Source organism: Melospiza georgiana, chromosome 3, assembly GCF_028018845.1.
Source record: "Melospiza georgiana isolate bMelGeo1 chromosome 3, bMelGeo1.pri, whole genome shotgun sequence".
Classification (NCBI taxonomy): Eukaryota; Metazoa; Chordata; class Aves; order Passeriformes; family Passerellidae; genus Melospiza; species Melospiza georgiana.
This window is the reverse complement of record NC_080432.1, coordinates 48,622,185-48,641,467: the sequence shown is the minus strand read 5'-3', so window position 1 is coordinate 48,641,467 and position 19,283 is coordinate 48,622,185. Positions and strand designations below refer to the sequence as shown.

General features: G+C 37.8%; 2 protein-coding genes across 7 annotated transcripts in view; one reads left to right on the top strand and one right to left on the bottom strand.

Moving 5' to 3' along the window:
* The window catches only part of EIF2AK2 (eukaryotic translation initiation factor 2 alpha kinase 2), a 20,035-nt gene extending 8,751 nt beyond the window's left edge, over positions 1 to 11,284 (top strand). The window contains exons 7-16 of the mRNA XM_058019674.1: positions 267 to 357; positions 796 to 830; positions 997 to 1,131; positions 1,567 to 1,686; positions 2,770 to 2,877; positions 4,503 to 4,695; positions 7,262 to 7,387; positions 7,961 to 8,056; positions 11,011 to 11,073; positions 11,165 to 11,284. Coding sequence (XP_057875657.1) covers positions 267 to 357; positions 796 to 830; positions 997 to 1,131; positions 1,567 to 1,686; positions 2,770 to 2,877; positions 4,503 to 4,695; positions 7,262 to 7,387; positions 7,961 to 8,056; positions 11,011 to 11,073; positions 11,165 to 11,284 — 1,087 coding nt within the window. The remainder of the gene's footprint in view (positions 1 to 266; positions 358 to 795; positions 831 to 996; positions 1,132 to 1,566; positions 1,687 to 2,769; positions 2,878 to 4,502; positions 4,696 to 7,261; positions 7,388 to 7,960; positions 8,057 to 11,010; positions 11,074 to 11,164) is intronic.
* On the bottom strand, positions 3,649 to 19,283 carry GPATCH11 (G-patch domain containing 11). Of its 6 annotated transcripts, none has more exons than XM_058019680.1 (9): positions 19,033 to 19,282; positions 18,706 to 18,932; positions 17,814 to 17,855; positions 17,614 to 17,734; positions 16,829 to 16,919; positions 15,587 to 15,691; positions 14,776 to 14,857; positions 14,115 to 14,200; positions 3,649 to 4,550 (listed from the first exon to the last, which is right to left on the bottom strand). In XM_058019680.1, the coding sequence occupies exons 1-8, from the start codon at positions 19,077 to 19,079 to the stop codon at positions 14,145 to 14,147; spliced, it is 771 nt and encodes a 256-aa protein (XP_057875663.1). In that variant the 5' UTR covers positions 19,080 to 19,282; the 3' UTR covers positions 3,649 to 4,550; positions 14,115 to 14,144. The 6 variants fall into 6 exon arrangements, with proteins under 6 accessions (XP_057875663.1, XP_057875664.1, XP_057875662.1 ...); XM_058019681.1 differs by lacking the exon at positions 3,649 to 4,550 and adding an exon at positions 8,644 to 9,076 and having other exon boundaries at positions 19,033 to 19,283; XM_058019679.1 differs by lacking the exon at positions 3,649 to 4,550 and adding an exon at positions 11,306 to 12,199.

Genomic DNA, 19,283 nt, shown 5'->3' with positions numbered 1-19,283 from the left:
CTGTAGTGCCACTACCACTTTTACGTTTTTCTACCTTCTAGATATCATAGACTCATTTTATAATAGAAATAAAGGAGAATATTACAAAGTGTTGTTATTTTAATAGCTTTCAAGCAGGACGTTTTGTAGTTTAAATCAGTTACGATTGTTAATGCCTTTTCAGGTTTTGCTTTAAAAACTGGGATTTTTGGTGCTTCTTTTCTTGTGATAATAATTTTATTTATTATTGTGTTATTTTCACCTAAAAATAGTCCATTATTTTTCAGTAAAAACACCATTTGCTTTGCTGACTCATCTGCAAAGTTGGAAGAAAAAATGAAGGACATGGCAATATGTGAAAAGCCTTCACCTTCTCAGGTACAGTATGAAAATGGTCTTCCTCATAATTACATTTTCGACCCTGAATAGGGCATGCTTCTTGTCAGAGTGTAACATAAGTTTGTTCTTTTATCCACTAATCATTAGAAAATATATGCATTTTTCCTAAGAATGTTCAGTAGGGGTAACCATAGTAATTTCCTTCTCTATTGTGGATCAAATTTAGGTAGTGTTTAACAAATGCCAGTAGTCCCAAGAAGAGGGTCAAACTGAGCTCATTTTTTGCAATGATAATGTTATGCATAGCATATGTGAAAAACACTGAGCTAAGATTCATTCTTATGACATTGTTTACATAGGGTATGATCATGTTTATAGGCAATTCCTAGATACATTATCAGACATGTTTTAAACAGGCTGCAGTGAAAATATTCAGGATACCTCAGTTAGGTTTTTTTTTTTCTGTTTTCCATGTAGAAAAATGCACAAAGGTCTGTCTTGGAGACCAAAAGGTATGTTTACTTTTAGATTGCTATCTCCTCTAAACAATATATACCTTAATAACTTTATTTTTTCTATCTCTAGTAAAGAAATGCTACTATTGGGGGGTATATTTCTTTTCTCATCATGTGTTAGAAAAACGGCTCATTATAAATTTTGCTTCTATCCTTGTTAAAGAAAATTGGCAGCTAATTTTGCTAATGTAAGAACCAAGGAAGAGGAAAAAAATATGTCAGATTCCAGTGAAGGTTTGCCAGATGTGGACACAAATACTGGAAAAGAGAATGGGAGTCCACACACTGTCAATAAAACGTAAGAAGGATTTTTTTAAAATTAATATTTGTAAGACAATAACGGTATGTATGACTGTAGATTTGCTTCTTTATTTGTGGCAGAAGGAGGGAAAATACTGCTGTGAAAAGAATTTTCAAAGAATATTGATATTAGATTTTTTTCCTGGAAATTTCAAATCTAGCATAGAAATTGACAAGCAATGGTATTTAAAGCTCACAACCAAATGTCATTCATGTGAAAGTGTGAGGGTGGTTACCTGACAGGCCTGGAAGGGTCAGTTTCCCTTCTTGTTTTAATCCCCAAGGCTGTGATTTAGACCTGTAGATTGGTCAAATGATGACTGTAGAATGATATTGCAGTAGATGTATTAAATCTGTCAAGATTATTTTTATATTCTTAATTGAAAATTAAGTTTAATTAAGTGTGGTTTTCCTTTTTTATTTGTTTTTAAAGATTTCTTCAACTTTTTGAAAATATACAGCATATTGGTGCAGGTGGTTTTGGGAATGTTTTCAAGGCAACATCGAAGTGTGATAAGACAACTTATGCAATCAAACGAGTTGAATTCACAGAGTATGTACTGAATGTTTACTTCTGTCTTCTAGGACAACTTTAATCAAGACTTTAATACTTTATTTTCTCTCTTCAACAATACTAGGAGCATTTAGGTGATTTTTATTGTTAATTATCTGTCATTTCTAGTGAACTGTTTTCTTTATTTCCAAGTGAAGCTGAAAGTGGTCCTGAACCTTTGTTAATTTTTGCATGTAATGGGTTAATTTTTCCTGGAGCTGTAAAAATGTAGGTATGTTAAGTTCTCTTTTCCCTGAACACAGTAGTGCTCTGGTTGCTAATATTGCAAAATGTGTTTGGAGAAAACCTGATGATTATTAAAACATTGAAAGCAGTCCTGTTACTTTTGACAGGCTACATGGAAAATTTCCATATCAGTAATGTAAAATAACTACAATTATGGAAAATATAAAAAAATCCAACTAATAAATTTTGTAGTGGGAAAATGCTTTATACCTGACCCATGTAGTCATTACTCTCGTGCTGTGTTGCTTATCTTTTATAAATCTCAACAGAGAAAGATGATCTTAATTTTTTTTAAAAAAGTAATTTTCTGTTACCTAGTGGAGTATTTTATCAGTGATTGAAAACATTAATTTCTTTTAGGTTATCTATTGAAAAGATTTTAAATTGTTGGAGATACTTGTCCCTTGAATTGTGTAATATGTGCATTTCCTTTTGGATTCTTGTCTTGTTTGGAAATACATGTTATTTTCATTGGCATTGCTATCCTGAGAGCTATACTGAGAACCTTCTACTGATTCTTCAAGTCATGACTGCTGCTTTGCTGGCAGGTTTGCAGCTACCTGCTTTTTCAGCTTTTTTTGAGTGGGGATTTAATTCCTAATGGGATTAAACCAGTTTTTGCACTTCGAATAACTGAGCAGATGGAAGACAACCCATCAGATTTATAACTTTAGTTTTGGCCTGTGAACGTATATGAAGGAGAATAATATGCTTTGTTTCTAAATTAATCTAAAACTATCTGTATCCTGCTACTTGATAGCCTATCTTTTATTTAACTTTGTGTTACATTGTAATAGGGAAATGCCTTTTTTTAAAAGTCTTTCCCGCTCCTGATAGGAAAGTGGAGCGTGAAGCACGAGGACTGGCAAGACTTTCACATGAGAACATAGTGCGCTATCATTGCAGCTGGAGAGGGTACGACCGTATCGAGGGCTCAGGCTCAAGGTAACTACAAAATAATAGTTTGCATTCACAAACTTTTTTCACAGCTGTAGTGAACTTCATGCTATTCATAATTGGCTATCAATTATTTTACAAATATAAATGCACACACGTGCAATCATACTGCTAGAGAAAGGGCACAGTATTTCCAGCAGCAGGTTGTGTGTCATTAAGTATATTTACATCATCTTTTCCTTGATTAGTAAGGTACATTATATAATTTTATATTTCACTCCTCTCTTGATATATGGAACATGATGAATTTACAGAGGAGAGTAAGAATGCAGAACTCAAAATGTGGGGCAAGAATTAACAACAGAAAAAATTGTCTGTCACTTGGATACCAAATTCCTGATCAGAAGTTTCCTTTTTATAATAAGTACTGGTCAGCCAGTAGCTATCATAGATTTAATTATTTCCCTAAGTTAGTATTTTAACCATGATGCTTGAAACAGTGATTTTGATTGTTTAGGAAAGGAATACAAAATGAAATACTGTTTAATTTAGAGGTAGCCTTTTGACACTGAGACTTCTGGTAAACCAGTGGTGAGAGTTTTACTTCTAAGTTAAACTATTAACTTTTCCAAGATTTTGTGGTAAGCTTTTTTTACTAGCTGTGAATTCCTACTCTTCACATAGGCTGCCATACTTACTTAGAGCCATAAAATATTAATGGATTCAAAATTATGGTTGGTGTGATACCTCTCCATTATTGTGCTCATTAAGTGAGCAGTAAAATGGCAGAAAAAAGTATGTCAAAACAAAACCAGTAATACCTTGGAGCCACCAATATCATGTATATATTTTACATTAAACAGTTATTGAGTAAAAGAACAAAAAGTCCCCAAAGCCAAGAACCCAGACTGGAATTCGTGCCCTGACCTCAAGCCTGCAGAGTCCTGAGCCATTTAATGCTTGTTCTTTCAGTGCTTTGAGCAGCTTTATCCAAGGGTACTCGTCACACAGCATACATAGGGAAAAACCAGTGCATGCTTCTCTTTGTATTTTCCTTCCTCTCACCATCTCCAGCCTCAGCCTATCTTATGGGCTTCTCTGGAATGTGTGAGGCTGCCAGATGAATATATTTCATTGAATATTATATTGAATATATTTCATCTAGATTTCTAGTCCTCAGAAGGGTTCCTGTGACTAGCAGAGCAATGTCACTGCATTACCTTCTTGACAGGACAGAGTTGGAAAGAACATGACCATTGTGGGCAGGATAGGAAGGCTGATCTCTTCAGCAGAAACATGTCAGGGTCTTCCACCAGGTCCTACAAGGCCAGATGGAGCCAAGCACAATGGTATTTCTTCCTAGACAGGACATACTTTTAGGTATGAGGGAAATGGAACTTGGGCATTCAGAAAACCACCAGTGTGAAACTAGGAAGCAACCAAAACTTCAGAAATATTCCAGGAATATGTAGCAACTGAGCAGGGATTCTTTGAGTTGCAGTCCTTTTTATTTAATGCAAATTGCTGTAGGATTTTTCCTAAAATTAAGGGACTTGCAGACTGTGTTTTAGGTAACTCCAAAAAATAATTCTTAGCAAAAAGGGCTCTTGAAGATGACTTGGGGGGAATTGTATCTTGTCAATTTCAATATGGTATGTCATTTTCTTTTGAAGATGGTATTCAGACCCAGAAATTCTCTGTCTTTTCATCCAAATGGAATTCTGTGAACAAGGGACATTGCAAGACTGGGTTATAAAAAATAGTGAAGACCGAAAGTATCATGAAATGGCACAAGACAAATTTTTACAAATAGCGAAAGGAGTGCAATGTATTCATTCTGAAGAGTTAATTCATCGAGACCTCAAGGTATGTAGCATAGGTAAATAAAGAAAAAAAACACCAAAAAGTTAAAGGTAGTATACTTACTGAAATTGCAGAGAATGTTAAATTGTTTATAGTCTTGGCTTACTCTGTTTTGTACCCTAGTATGCTTTGGTTATTGCTAGTGACTGATTCTCTTTCAGCAGTTGGCTGAACCTCATCCCAAAATCAGATGAACTTGGAAGATCTCAGAATACAATAGTTCAAAGAATCAGTAGTCATTAGCTAGCAGGCATTTTCAGTGTGTTACTGGGTCACAAGTCTGCCTATTGGAAAAAGCAAAGCTGAGTCTAAAAAGTGGCTCTTGCCATTTTGTAAAGGGATAGTTTATCTATCCCAATACATGCTGTGTTGGAAAACAACATCCTCTAGTTACTTTTCTATGCATACAAATGTTTGAATGCTACAGTTTTGGATAGACTTTCAGTCTCTAGATATGCACAGTCATAAGATGATTTTATTTCAGTATAAAGATTCCAAGGGACAAAGGCTTAATGGCTTCAGGATGGAAGCTATAATGTTGCTTACAGAGTTTTAAATCACTCATTTAGTGAAAAAAATAATTAGTGTGGTGGCATTCCTAGGGTTAAGTTAACTTCCCTGCCTGACCACTCAGGAGCCACTCTGGCAGTCAAATTCCCACCACCAGAGACCTTCACAGCTGGAACTGAAGTCCCTTTACAGCAGGCAGCTCCAGTGTACCCACAAGTGCCTCACTTGATCCCCTACACACCCTGGCCATATTTGATGCTCAACATGGGGTTCAAACCCTTGACCCTGAGATTAGGAGTCTCATGCTTTACAAGCTGAGGTAGGGATGAGGCTGTGGTCAATCAGGAGTTGTATTCTCCCATTTAATGCTCCTACTGAATCCACATGCTGCTTGCTCACTTCCCCTTCCCCTGTGGCAGGCTGAAGAGGAGAACTGGAGGCACAAAAGGTAAAGAGCACTGGTTGAAATAAGAATAATTTACTAGAAACAGCAATGAGATAAGAAAACAAACACAGACAAAAACAGTAACAACATTACAATCAGAAGTCTAATAACTAGGGTGATTCACATGCAAAAGTTCACTGTGGAGCCCTGCCTGATCATGCTGTGCTCCCATGACCCGAAAGTGAATCCTTCCCCTGTTCCCAGAAAATGACATGAGGTGGTATAGAATAACCTCCTTGTCTTAGCCATGTATTCCCCACTGATTACTGTCCAAATTAGCCCTCTCCTGAACAGAACCAAGTTATACTGCTAACTCTTCTACCTCTATTTGAATTGAGGAGCTTTCTTCTCCTCTTTGATCTGCTGTCAGCTTAGGTGCTTGGCCATCAGAGATCTCCATGGCCCAGGATAGGTTCAAGCTGAGATTAAAGTAATTTGTACCTGGTAGGAACAAAGTCATTAAATAGTGTAGCTAGCTATAGGTACTATATTAAATGTGGGTGGTCATGGTCAGACTTGAACAGAACAACTACACAGGGCATTCTTTACATGAAGATCTCTTCCTGTTGACTACTAAGTATCTCCTGGCCTTATGGTCCACTGGAGTTTCTTTCTTGAGTAGAAGACAGCATGAGGCTATTTGGTTTTGTTTTAAAAACATTCAGAAGTGTAATTTCTTTATCTCCTTTGGGAAACTTCATTGAAGCACATATAGTTCTCTTTTTAGTTGTTTGACTTCATGTTCTGGTTTTGGCTAGGATACAGTTAATTCCAGTAGGTGGTACAGTGCTGTGTTTTGCGTTCAGTATTATAGAAATGCTGATAACACACTGATGTTTTGCTTGCTACTAGGTAGTGTTTAAGTCAAAATACTATTTTTTTTACATGGAAGAGGGGCTGATCTGGGCTCAGGAAGGGGATCTGGCATCAGTCAGTGGGTGGTGAGCAATTGTACTGTGCATAACTTGTTTTTCCTTGTTTTGATTTTTAAAAGCCTTTTATTATCATTATTATTTACATTATTATTAAATTTTTCTTTTGCTTCTATTACTAAACTGTTTTTAACACAGCTTACAAGTTTACTTTTGGTTCTCCCTCCCATTACAATGTCAGATTTAAAAATTGGAAGTTTAATGTGAACATGATACTCTGAGATACATGTAGTAAGCCTTAACTCTGCATTTCATTTAGTACACATGATCCTTCTGTGCCTAGGAGAAACTCTGACTAGAGTGGAATTCCATGTAAGACTAAATGCTTTGCCTAAGTGTATCAAGTTCTGTGTAGGATTGAAGAGTGAAAAGCCCTTTGGGATATAGACTGTTATATGCACACTGTATTTGAAGAGCAGTTAAAACATGACAGGGCTATGACTGAGCTAGTGGAAAAAAAGATGCAGTTACTGCAGAAGATACTACTTAAAATTTAGTTTGTGTTTTTCAAACTTGATTTAAGTTTTTCCTTTTTCTGCACCATCAGTTTGTTAATGCTACTTTCTGAACAATCATACGATTTTAAGGGAAACACTTCTGTGGCTGATTACGCTTGGTGTGGTGATAAACCTTGGTCATTTGGTAATTTTTTTTTTCTTTTTATTTATATATATGAAAATAGCCTCAGAATATATTCATATCACGTGATAATAAAATAAAAATAGGCGACTTTGGTCTTGTGACTTCTGTGGCATTTGAGACTCTGACTGAGAACAGAGGAACAAGATCGTATATGGCACCAGAACAGGTAATTGTCCTGCTGTATTAGTGTCTCTGTAATTAGATGTGCATTATGAACTCAGCATTGGATGTTCTCAATCCTAATCTCAATAATAAATCAAGTTGCCTAAAGTTCCCTGGTATGACTGTATGAGAGAATAACTGTACTCTGGATAAAGCTTTATCACAAGTGTGGTAAAGATTTTTGCTCTGTGTGAACATACATTCTCAAACTGCATGCTGTAAGGAATGCTCGTGTAAAACCAGGCTGCCAGACATATATTTAAATTTGAATTTAGGGCCCCTGTTAATTGCATCATTTGAGCTTCTCTGTTTGTTTCATTATTTGTCACAGGCAATACTGGCATGCTTTATCTGTATAGGTATGTAGAAGTCTTAATTTCAGGGTGTTCAGTGTGACATAATAGTCACTATTTAACAGGTCTGAGGCAGAAAGGGTTAACAACTTAGAAGGGTATTGAGTCGAGCCAGTCCTGTAGCCTTGGGGTAGAAATTTCTGCTGACTTCAAATTTTGCTTTTAGGAAGTGCTGTTCTCCAGTTGGATTTGATACTTGTATTGTTCTGTTCTAATCTTTCTAGATTGGGACCAAATATGGAAAGGAAGTAGATATTTATGCTTTGGGATTAATTTGGTTTGAAATTCTTTCGGCAATCACTGCTCATGAAAAAAGTGAGGTATGTAATCTTTAAATTTAAAAACGCCCACTGTTGTTGTTTTGCCTTGCTTCTGGTATCACTTATTGATAGCTAGATATCACTTATTGATATCTGGTATTGATAGCTGGTATCACTTATTGATAGTTCTAGAAGGAATCTCTTAAACTTGAATAATATCTCTATTTACATCTTTTTCCTTAATTCATTTCCATAAAGCCTGTAAATCCTCATACCTCAGTTGAAATGTCATAACTGAGGGAAATACTACAGTTTATTCCACTTCTGTCCTACTACATATACACCAAAGCCCAAGCATGCTAAAGGATCATGTCATGCAAAAAAGGACGTCAAGTTTCTTATAAATTTTTTCTTGGATCAGAAACTTAAAGGGAATGTTTTTCTAATTTTAGAAAACAAAAATTATGGATGGGTGAGTTTTGTCTCTGCCATGTTCTTGTCTTCACTGCACAGTGGAGCAAGAAGAGTTTCTAGCAAATCAAAAGCCTTGCAGTTTTCCAAGATGAAAACAAAAGTGATTTGGAACATGTTACTTTAAGTGAAACAGATATTATTTCAAAAAGAAAGCCCATGTTACTTAAGCTTTTTTAAAAAGGTATCCTGTATGTGTGTTGAGCTTTTTATGTGCAAACCTGCATATTGGTAGGACAGTGATGTAGCTGCTGGGTATCTTGTCCAAAGTAATTGTGGTTGGATTCAGCTTTTGAACAGCCAGATCCTTTTGCCAGTATGAGAAGATCATACCAGTGTGTCTATTCAACTTGGCTCTCTCCAGCCACCTTGCAGTACTTCCTCAGATCTTCTGTTCCTGCTCACAGTTGACTGCAAATGCATGCGCAGTTCCATGGTCTTTACAGTTGGAAAAGCACCATTTCCTTAAATTATAAAAATCTTGTGCTCTGCAGGCAGGTGGGAAAGTTATGTGGATGGAAAGTCCTAGGATGGTCTTCAGCTGCTCCATTAGGTCAGAAAGAATTTCACTTAATGGAACATGACAAACTCTAGTGTTGCCAAGCCCTGCTGTAAGAACATAATGTAAAAGCAAAGTTGATTATTCTGTGCTGAGTTACTGGTTCAGTTACTGATCCCCAGCAGGTAAGGCCACAGGCCTGAAGCTACTGCTAAAGAGAAGGGAAAAAACTCCAAGTTCATGGGAGCTTTGTTTTACTGGATAGCAGTTGTAAAGGGCTTGCTATGCCAGGCTTATGGCTGATGATTCAGGATACACAGCTAAGTCCAAGAACATGACTGTCATCTTCAGGCAGACATTACACTACTAAACAGCAAATGAATTAAGCAGACTGCCCTCTTTACCCAGAAAGCCACTTGCAAAATCACAGAATGGGTGAAGGTGGAAGGGGCCACTGTAGGTCATCTAGTGCAGCCTACCTCTTCAAGCAGGGCTCCCTAGAGCACATTACTTGGGCTTGTGTCCAGTGTATCTCCAGTCAGGGAGACTCCACAAGTTCTCTGGACAGTCTGTTCCAGTGCTCAGTCACCCACACAGTAAAGTTCTTCCTCATGTTCAGGTGGAACTTCCTGTGCATCAGTTCCTGCCCATTGCCTCCTGTTCTACTGCTTGGCACCACGGAGCAGAGCCTGGCTCCATCCTGCTGGCACCTCCCTTCAGATGCTCACAGGCATTGATGAGGTCCCCTCTCAGGGCCTCTTCTCCAGGCTGAACAGGCCCAGCTCCCTCAGCCTTTCCTCATTAGAGATGCTCCAGAGCCTCAATCATCTTTGTTACCCTCACTGGAGCCACTCCAGGGGCTCCATGTCTCTCCTGTCCTGAGGAGCCAGGACTGGACTCAGCACTGCAGATGTGCCTCACCAGGGCTGGGCAGAGGGGCAGGATCAGCTCCCTTGACCTGCTGGCACTGCCCTTCCTAATGCACCCCAGGATTCCATTGGCCTTCCTGGCCACAAGGGCTCACTGCTGGCTCATGGATGGCTTGTTGTCCACCAGGACCCCCAGGTCCTTTTCCACAGAGCTGCTTTCCAGCAGGTCAGCCACCAGCTGGTGTTATTGCCCAGGGTTATTTCTCCCCAGGGACAGGACTCTGCATTTCCTGTTGTGGAATCTCACAAGGTTCCTCCCTGTCCATCTCTCCAGCCTGCTAAAGACCTTCCCAAGGCCTGCACAGCCCTCTGGGGCATTGGCCACTCCTCCCAGCTTTGTGTCATCAGTGAACCTGCTGAGCAGGCATCTGCCCCTCCATCCAGGTCATTGATGGACAAGTTAAACAGTACTAGGCTCAGTATTGAAGCTAGGAGGATGCCACTGGTGACAGGCCTCCTACTTGACCCTGTCCTGCTGAGTGTGACCCTCTGGGACCTGCTGTTCAGCCAGTTCTCAGTCCACCTCACCATCCATTTGTCCAGCCTGCTCTTCCTGAGCTTGCCTATCAGGATGTTGTGAGAGACACTGTCACAGAGAAAATAAATTAACTAAAAGCCAGTTCTAAAGCACATAATAGCAAATCTTTTGTTAGTTGCTTTGAAGTCCATGTAGCATTTTATGCAATGACATAGAAATAAATGTGTGGTACTGGATATGATAAAAAGGAGGAAGCACACCTGCTTGGCTTGGAAACAGAAATTCAGTTGTCTTGCTTTTTTCTTTTCTTTCAATGTCATTAGACAATATAAATCCATTACTTTTAAATTAAGGAAAGAAAGATAATGGTTCTGAAATAGAGGAAGATTGAAACAATTGTTGTGTGTGAAGCTTTTAAGCTTAGAAATGGAAAAGAATTGATGAAAAGGCCATAAAACCAAACCAAAGCACAACTAAATGAAAAAAGCCCCTGTTTACAGTTACCTTCTGAAGCCTTACATTTCCTATAGATTTGTGTTTTCCTAACTACTTCAGTAAACTATATGGGTTATAAGGTGGAGATACAAAACAAAACAAATGAAAGCATACCAAAACTATTCTCTTTTATGTATTTCAGGTATGGTCTTCTATTAGAGCAGGTGAACTTCCAGGGTACTTCAAAAATCAATTTCCAGCAGAGGTATGGGATTTTAATATATTTTTGGTATGGTATTAATCAAAAAAAAAAACCACCAAAAAACCAAACTATTGACATTTAATTTTTTTTTCAGGCATCCATAATCAAAAAGATGCTTTCAACAGACCCTTCTGGAAGAATCACTATATCTAATCTACTTGACCTTCTTAATTCTGTTGATAAAGAGAAGGCACTTAGAAATTATTCTTATTGAATGTCCCTTCACACTGTGTCAAATCCAGAGTTTGATGAATTTATTACAATTGGTGAAATGACAACAGATGTCAGAAGCAACAGCAAGACTTGGGGTGTGTCTTTTCCTTGGCCACTTCACCATTTATATCTGCCAGCTGCAACCAGGACAGGGCAAGTCTGCAAGAAATCACACAGTTTTTACCTGGAAACATAGGTTGTGGATGAGCTGGACTGTTTTGCACAATAAGTACCTGCTCCTTTTCCCCTTCGAGATCATGTTGATGTGCTAAAGTGCTAACTGGGTTGTGCTAAATCCCTGCATGTGCTGCACCCACTAGCCCTTAAGGTTATCTATGGCTTTCCATGGAAGAACTGCTGTCTGGTGGTAGGTGACTCAAACCTTTCTCATTTGTTCAGTGATACTGTTAATAATTATTGGAATGCTCCATTAGTACCAAGACTAGTTTTGGCAGAAAAGGAAATAGGTGCACATTATTCTTCACTGAATTTCAGTACTATAAGTTTTCTTATCTCTCCACAGCTGCTGATGACCTAGCACCTTCAGTGCTCTAGACTTTAAACTTGTAAAATGAGGATTTCTGTAAATGTTAAACATTCAGCTTCTAGGAAATCTAATTTAGAACAAAGCTCAATTTTGGAAAGCTTTAGGTTTTTATGGTGTCTTTTTTGGAAAGGAACATTCAAGGTGCTATTAATATAGGACAATTCTCTTCATTAGGGGAAAATTGCCTCAGTAGTAACCATTTGAGATCCTAGGCTGAAAGAGCACTTTAAACATTCCCATGCTTCTAGGTTTTAGTCCCTTATTGTAATACTGAGGCATGCCTAATCCTGAATAACTGTACTTAGTATCTCTGGTGTGCTCACTGCCAGCCCCACAAAAGGGAACAGCAGGTTCTCTGCTACTCTTCACCTGTGAAAAGAGAGGCACATTTGTGAAAAGACAGATGCTTGTCTTTGAACTCTATCTCGTCAAACTGTTCATTGATGTGGGGTCAACGTAACTCTGTAAGGGCAAATGAGCAGAGATTTCTAAGCAAAAAAATATGTAATATGTGAAGTACTGTATGCTTTTTCTGATATGTTAAATGGGTTAAAAGTGGGTGACTGCTCTAAAAGAAATAGTACAGTATTTATATTCTGAGGGAAATTACTGATGTTCTGGTGCAAGTATTTGTTGCTAAATAAGAATGTGATTGTATAATTTTTAAGGCCTTACACTGCTTTCTTTTTTTCTCTTTATCATGAATGACATATATAGAATCATAGAATGGTTTTGGTTGGAAGGGACTTTAAAGATCATCCAGTTTCAACCCCCCCTACCCTGGGCAGCGACACTTTCCAGTAGATGACATTACTCAAGGCCTTGTTCGAACACTGCCAGCAACAGGGTATCCACAGCTTCTCTAGGAAACCTGTTCAGTGCTTCATAATCTTCATAGTAAAGAATTTCTTCCTGGTATCTTATCTCAACCTTTCACTTTGAAGCCATTCCTCCTTGTCCTGTTGCTACATGCCCTTGGAGAAAGTCTCCTTCCAGCTCTTTTGGCAGCCCCCTTTAGGTACTGAAAGGCTGCTCTAAGGTCTCTGCAGAGCCTTCCCTTTTCCAGGCTGAACAATTCCAACTCAAGCAACTTCATTTGCCAGTTCCCTCGGGACCAGTGGATGCATGTCAGCAGGTCCCATGGACTTGGGCATCTCTAGGTTCTTCAGATTTTCTTGAATCTAATCTTCTCCTTGACATCCCTGGCCAGATTGAATTCCATCAGGGCTTTATGCTTTCCTAACCTTATCCTTGACTGGCATACATAAAGTACTTCACTATGCTAAACTAATTAGTATTTCTTTGCAGTGGTCAAGATCTGTGAGAAATTATATATCCTTACAGACAGAATACTACTATTGCTGCTTTCTCTTCTCTTTAATCTATTGGTTAGATAAAAATAAACATATAAAATATGTTTAATCTATATAAATAAATTTGACCTATATAAATATATAATTGTTTTATCTATATAAAATTAACACATAGTTGGATTTGATTATCTTAAAGGTCCGTTCCAACCTAAACGATTCTATTAAACTATTCAGAATATGAAAATGGACAATCTCTTGGCTGAATTTCCTTTACAGTTTTTGGACAGAGCAAAGTAGTATCATTACTTTCTTGCTGTTAAGTAATACTGTACCAGTTTGTAACAGCAGTTTGCATCAGGAGTTTTTGATGTATTTTCCCTGCATAGTATTTGTATATTACATCATTAACTTTTTATAAATGGCTAGTTATAGTACCGACTGCTGTTACCTAAAAATAAAAGATCTATTAAAATGTATTTTATGTAAAAAAAATGAAACCCCACCATCATGATCTTATTCTGTTTAATTATGGAAAATATTCATCTTTATATACAACAGAATATTGGTTCAAGTAATATCAGTGTCATGTTTCACAAGTTTTTTTTTTCCTCACCAAGTTTAAGATAGTAAGCAAAACCAGTCTGGTATTTAGGCATCTCTGTAAAGATGAAAAAACCTGGTATAACACATTATGCAATAAAGTGATTGGCCAATAATTATGCCTTTACTCATACTTAAATTTTATTACCAGTTGGGCAGTGCATAAACAACGACGTGACAGACTGAACCTACCTCTCAATTATGTTAGTTCAATTACAAATACCAACTTTTAATTCCTATTAAATTGTGCATCAAACAGAAAACATGAATTTAGCTTGTCAACTTAAACTCTTCTTCTGCATACTTTGGTATGAATTCTTGAGTATGACATAGCTCCAAGCCTTTTAAAAAATACTATGAATTATACATACTTATCTAGGGCTTCTTCCTTTAGACTGGCTTTAGTCATGATCTGCAGCACTGTCTCCAGGACAGTTTGAAGATAAATCTTCAGAGTCTACAGGATAAGCAGGAAAAAAGTGAGTAATTGCAGCTCAGGGAAGGAAAAAATGGTTGCTAGAAGTATTTCTAGAATCCATGTAGAACAGATTAAATAGAATTCAAGGTTCACAAGTTAGTAACTCTCAATTTTGTTTTAAAACAAATTTAAAAACAAAGACAAATTCTGTACTTTGGTGTTGTGAAAGTGGATGGTGTTCTAATTGTTTCAGAAACACCTGCCAACTTCTGCAACTTTTAATGGTATTGGTTTTAATATCTGAATTATGTTTTCTCAAAACTAATTACATTTTAATATAAATTCAAATAAATTTCAGTATGGTTTGCTGTGTTTTGTTGTGTGTGGGTTTTTTTTGTTTGCTTTTGGTTTTTCTGCATATAAACCTAAAACTTGGCTAACAATCACAATAACAATATGTACAAAGCTTTGTGCAAAAACCAGCAGCCTGGGAGGTAAATTTGCTATGTAGATTTGGAAGCTGCAGTAAGAGAAAAACCAAGGCTATATTCTACTGCTGGAGTCTAGCTGCATAAGCAAAGCAAAGCACCTACAAAAGCTTAGTTCACTCTCACCTTCATAGGTTGTTCCACACCAAATGCAATAGAAGTGCTTCTCTCTCAAATAGGCCGTCAGGATGTGCAGCTTTTCTGGTACCTAGAGATATGTACAGCTATGTGATGACCTGGGCCTCACATGACATTAACCACTTGGAGCTACTGGCTTGCTAAAATAAAGTGTTTAACCTAATGCTGTACACATTACAATACTGGAGCTCAGTAAGACATGAAGTTTCCCACATTTGTAGAAGAGTGCACAGGAATTCATGATCTCTGGAAAGTTAATCCTTCTTTCCAGCTAAAAACCTGCACTGACCAGAGAGCTAAAAATATTACTTAGCTCCCTGATTTCATGTATAAGGTATCTTCTGGGGATTTTTTCACATCTAATCTCTGCCAATTGAACACATAGGCCAACAGCTGTGTAACCTAGTTCTTAAAAAAATACATATTTCCAATGCTCATCTTGAGATAATCTGTGAAGCATTTTCAGAAATTAGTGACTCTAAACTTCCAGTCAAAATTAAAACTCAAAAGCAAATATCTGTGATCTTGTGTATCTTTGGGTAAGGCAAAAAAAAAGTTAAAATTTAATTTCTAGGCTAATTTTTTCAAAGATCAGCCTCAAAACACATAAGCAATATATCACTGGTTTAATATTTTATAATTTAGCATGTCACTGCTATGAAAGTCAGTGCTCTGGGATTGCAAAGAGACCCTTTACTACAGTGTGGGAAACATGTATGTATATATACACACTGTTTCAAGGAATATTAAATTTAATTTTGAATTGAGCAATTAATTCAATTGAAGACCTTAAACTTACACTTAAGTCTGAGCTTGTGCATTCATCTTCCTCGTCTTCCTCATCCTTTTTGTCTTCCTCTTCAGGTTCTATCCAAAACCAAGTCTCCTTGGGAACATCAATATCCTTAAATAACAAGGGATTTAAATAGAAATTATCTCTCTTTTTAAGTTTTCTTGTAAAATGCTGGATAAAAGTAATTTCTAGGAAGTGAGCTGTTAGACTTTAAAACTTGCATGTATAGTATAACCAAGAATTACTACGGCTGTAGGTAAGTACAGCAGTCCACAAGACTTTTTTAAACTTTTTCACTTTTTTTTTTTAACAATGTCAATGCTATCAACTAGTTCTATTTCATCTATGTTTGGTATGTGCAAGGCTACACAGCAATGTAATCTCACACCAAGCCTGTGAGCAGATACCCTTGTTTATCAGTTGAAGATATGCCCCAAGTTATGTTATCAAGAGATCACACAGTGCTTCATAATTCACCTCAGGAAAAGTTAAAGGAAGCAAAGTAAACAAGGATGATCTAAGTTTAATTTAGCTGACTTCATTTGAAGCAAACTAAGTAATATTGAATAATCTCAGTGAGTATTAACCTCTACCTGGTTAATAGAGGGGGGCAAAAGAACCCTTTAAGTTTTCCAGTGGCAAAAATTCATAGTGGTTCACTACTATTACCCATGTTATTCCTTGCATGTGGAAGGTACTTAGTTTTGTGTAACTTTTTTTGTTTGCTTTTAATGCTACTTTGGTGAATTTGCTGACTCCCTGAATGATGATCCCCATTCTTGGAGGTACTAAAGATCTGCCTGGTCCTGGACAACCTGCTTTAAGTGACTCTGCTTGAGGAGAAAGGCTGAACACAATGACTTCCAAAGCCCATTCCCAATGTCAATCACTGCATGATGATGTTGCTCCCTCACTTGAAGCAAACAGCACCATTATATAGGAAGGCCTGATACTGGCTACTGGAGGATATGCAAACAGCTCAGAAGTAACCACAAAAATCCAGAAGCACAACCACAGGTCCTAATGTAAGTTACCATGAGGTTGTTGTGCATCTTCAACTATCTTAATGGTACAGACATAGACTTTGAAATATTTTAAGAGGACTGAAGTGTTGCCAAACACCAAGACTTAAGCTAGTTACCCCACAATTTTAGAGAACTTGCAAGAACTGAACCACTACATTGCAGCCTGTATCTCTAACCTCTTAATTCTTCCTTCCAACCCTCCAGAAAATCCCCCAGGACTCACTTTTTGCATATCTAGTTGCTGGCAGGCCCTCTGGCTTTTTCGCAGGTCCCCTTCCATCTTACGTTCTTCTTGTTTGGTTTTGAATCTTATTCTGTTAAGAACAAGCAGAAATAAATAAGCAGGCAGACACACAGTGACAGATGCATTACAAAACCCCAAAATCTAAGATTCTATTCCTACTAATTTTCTCAGACCTGAACAACATTGAATTTAAGTAATTCTGACATTATTTCTGTGGGAGCACACTTGTATTTCTTGGGAATTACACCTTCAAGACACCTTTTTTGACCACACTACACTGTTTCTTCATTAGATTTTCCTAAGACATAAAAAACTGGTTCACTAAACATCTGCAAAAGATAGAGCCTTTCCTCAGCTTCTCCATATATTACAAGAAGATCAGGAGAAAACCAAAACATTACAATCTTTAAAAATGTACCCTGACTTTTAAAACCATTATACCAACAGTGCTCAGGAATATCTGTGGATTTTATATTTCAAAATATGTTTCTCCAATTAAAAAAGCTGCACATGACTTGAGAAAAGTTAGTATCTATGTTGTTTGCTTTATTAACAATTACAAAACTAAAAGGTGCAGCACATGCTTTTAGCATTACAGTGTTCATCTGCTTTTGCTTTAGAACTGAGAAACAATTCCTCTGTATTGTAACTCTCCCCCTTCATTCAAAACGTTCAAAAATACTAGCACATTAAAAGAATAACCAAACACCAGCAAAAGAATTGCTATTTAGACATTCCGTGGAATATCAGTCATATGACTTTACCTGAACTGATCTGCAGCTTGTTCATTTGCTTGTTTTTTCATATGGAGTTTTTGTCTATAGTTTTCCAGTTTTTCTTCAGCTTTTCTCTTTTTTAATTCCTCATGACCAAGCCCACTTCTGCCTATGTAAGTTTAAAAGATGAATGTAAGCAATTGAGAAGCTCTGATAAGTAACTAAATAAATCAGAAAGCACCACAAACCTGTTTTTATGTTCAGAGGAATAGGTTCAACAATGCCTTCTCCTGTGAGAGAAAAAAAACAGTCAATTTAAAAACCAGAGATTTTTCAAACAATGATTTGTGCAGTATATTCAAGTAGGTATTTGCCATTATTGTGATTTTTTTGCTTGGAAGTTGAAAACTTCCCAATCAATATACATTTAGTGCATTACAAATGACACAGCTGTACTGGAAAGTCCCTCTCTTTTTTGGCTTGTCTGCTGGAATCCTATGTACTTTTTTGTGACAGGACCAAACTGAAAGAAAAGGCGTTGACATGACAGGTGCAAGATGCCTGTGATGAAGATTGCTTTGTTACTGCCTTCTGGAGCCTTTTCATTCTGCAATCTCACAACAATGATGAAGAATAAAAAGAGTCTGTCTGGGCCAGTTCATTGTGGTTGTCTGCCAGAGATGCTGAACTGGCACAGCAGTTATTAATTCCTTGTTTTACTGATTTTACTTTATCCATTAAGGCTTCATAAGGGCAGGCCAGTGTACACTGTTTCTTTTTCAAAATCCACCTATAAATTTCAAGAGGGTCTGATGGTTTTTTGAACACTATTAGCTTTGCAAAACCATCAAAACATCCTTAATGCAATTCCTGTAGGTATGAAGGTACACAAGTGCACTTACTGAGCTGCAAGTGCCGCTCGTCCCTTGCATCCCTCAACAGTCTGTAGTATTTTTACTTCAGTTTTAGGGATTTGCTCTCATATTTTGTTCTGTCATGGCACCTTCACAGTTCTGTAATGCTATGGCTCTCCAAGAGGCACTTACTGACCTGTCAACAAATGAAGTGACAGCTGCAGTCTGTAAAATATTAAGGTATAACTGAATACAGACATACACTTCCAGAGAGCGACAAACTTACCACTTTTGCCAAGGGCCTGGCCGCTCTTGTAGCCCATCTTCTGGAGCAAAGCAAAGCCTTTGTTCTCGTTGCCCAATGCACTTTTCAATACCAAGTCACGTCTCTCTTTTTCTTCTTCTTTTATGCTTTTTTGTCTGTTCTTCTCATTGGCTTCTTTTTGCTTTTCTTCTTTCTGAATAGCTTCCTTCACCCGCCTCACCATGGGCAAGCCTGGCCTGACATCCTGTCTGCGGGTTAGTAATTCCAACAAATATTAACGTGTTTTTTCCTTTTTTAACAGGTTTACAATCACTTAAGAGGGGTGAAAAAAAAGACCTGCCTACTTACTTAAGAAATAAATCAGACATATAGTCTTCCTCTTCATCTCCCTCCATGCTTAGCACGCCTCTATGCCGATGCCTCGCCTATGGACACCGTCAGTGCGCGTTACCGAGCACTTTATTTCTCTGCGCGTCCCCTGCGAGGTGGGGGACGGGGGAGTCGAGGGACGAAAACACCTGAACCCGCCGGGCCGGGCTGTCCCCAGCCCCGGGGCACCCACGCCCGCCCCCAAGCCCACAGCGCGTCTGCCCGGGCTC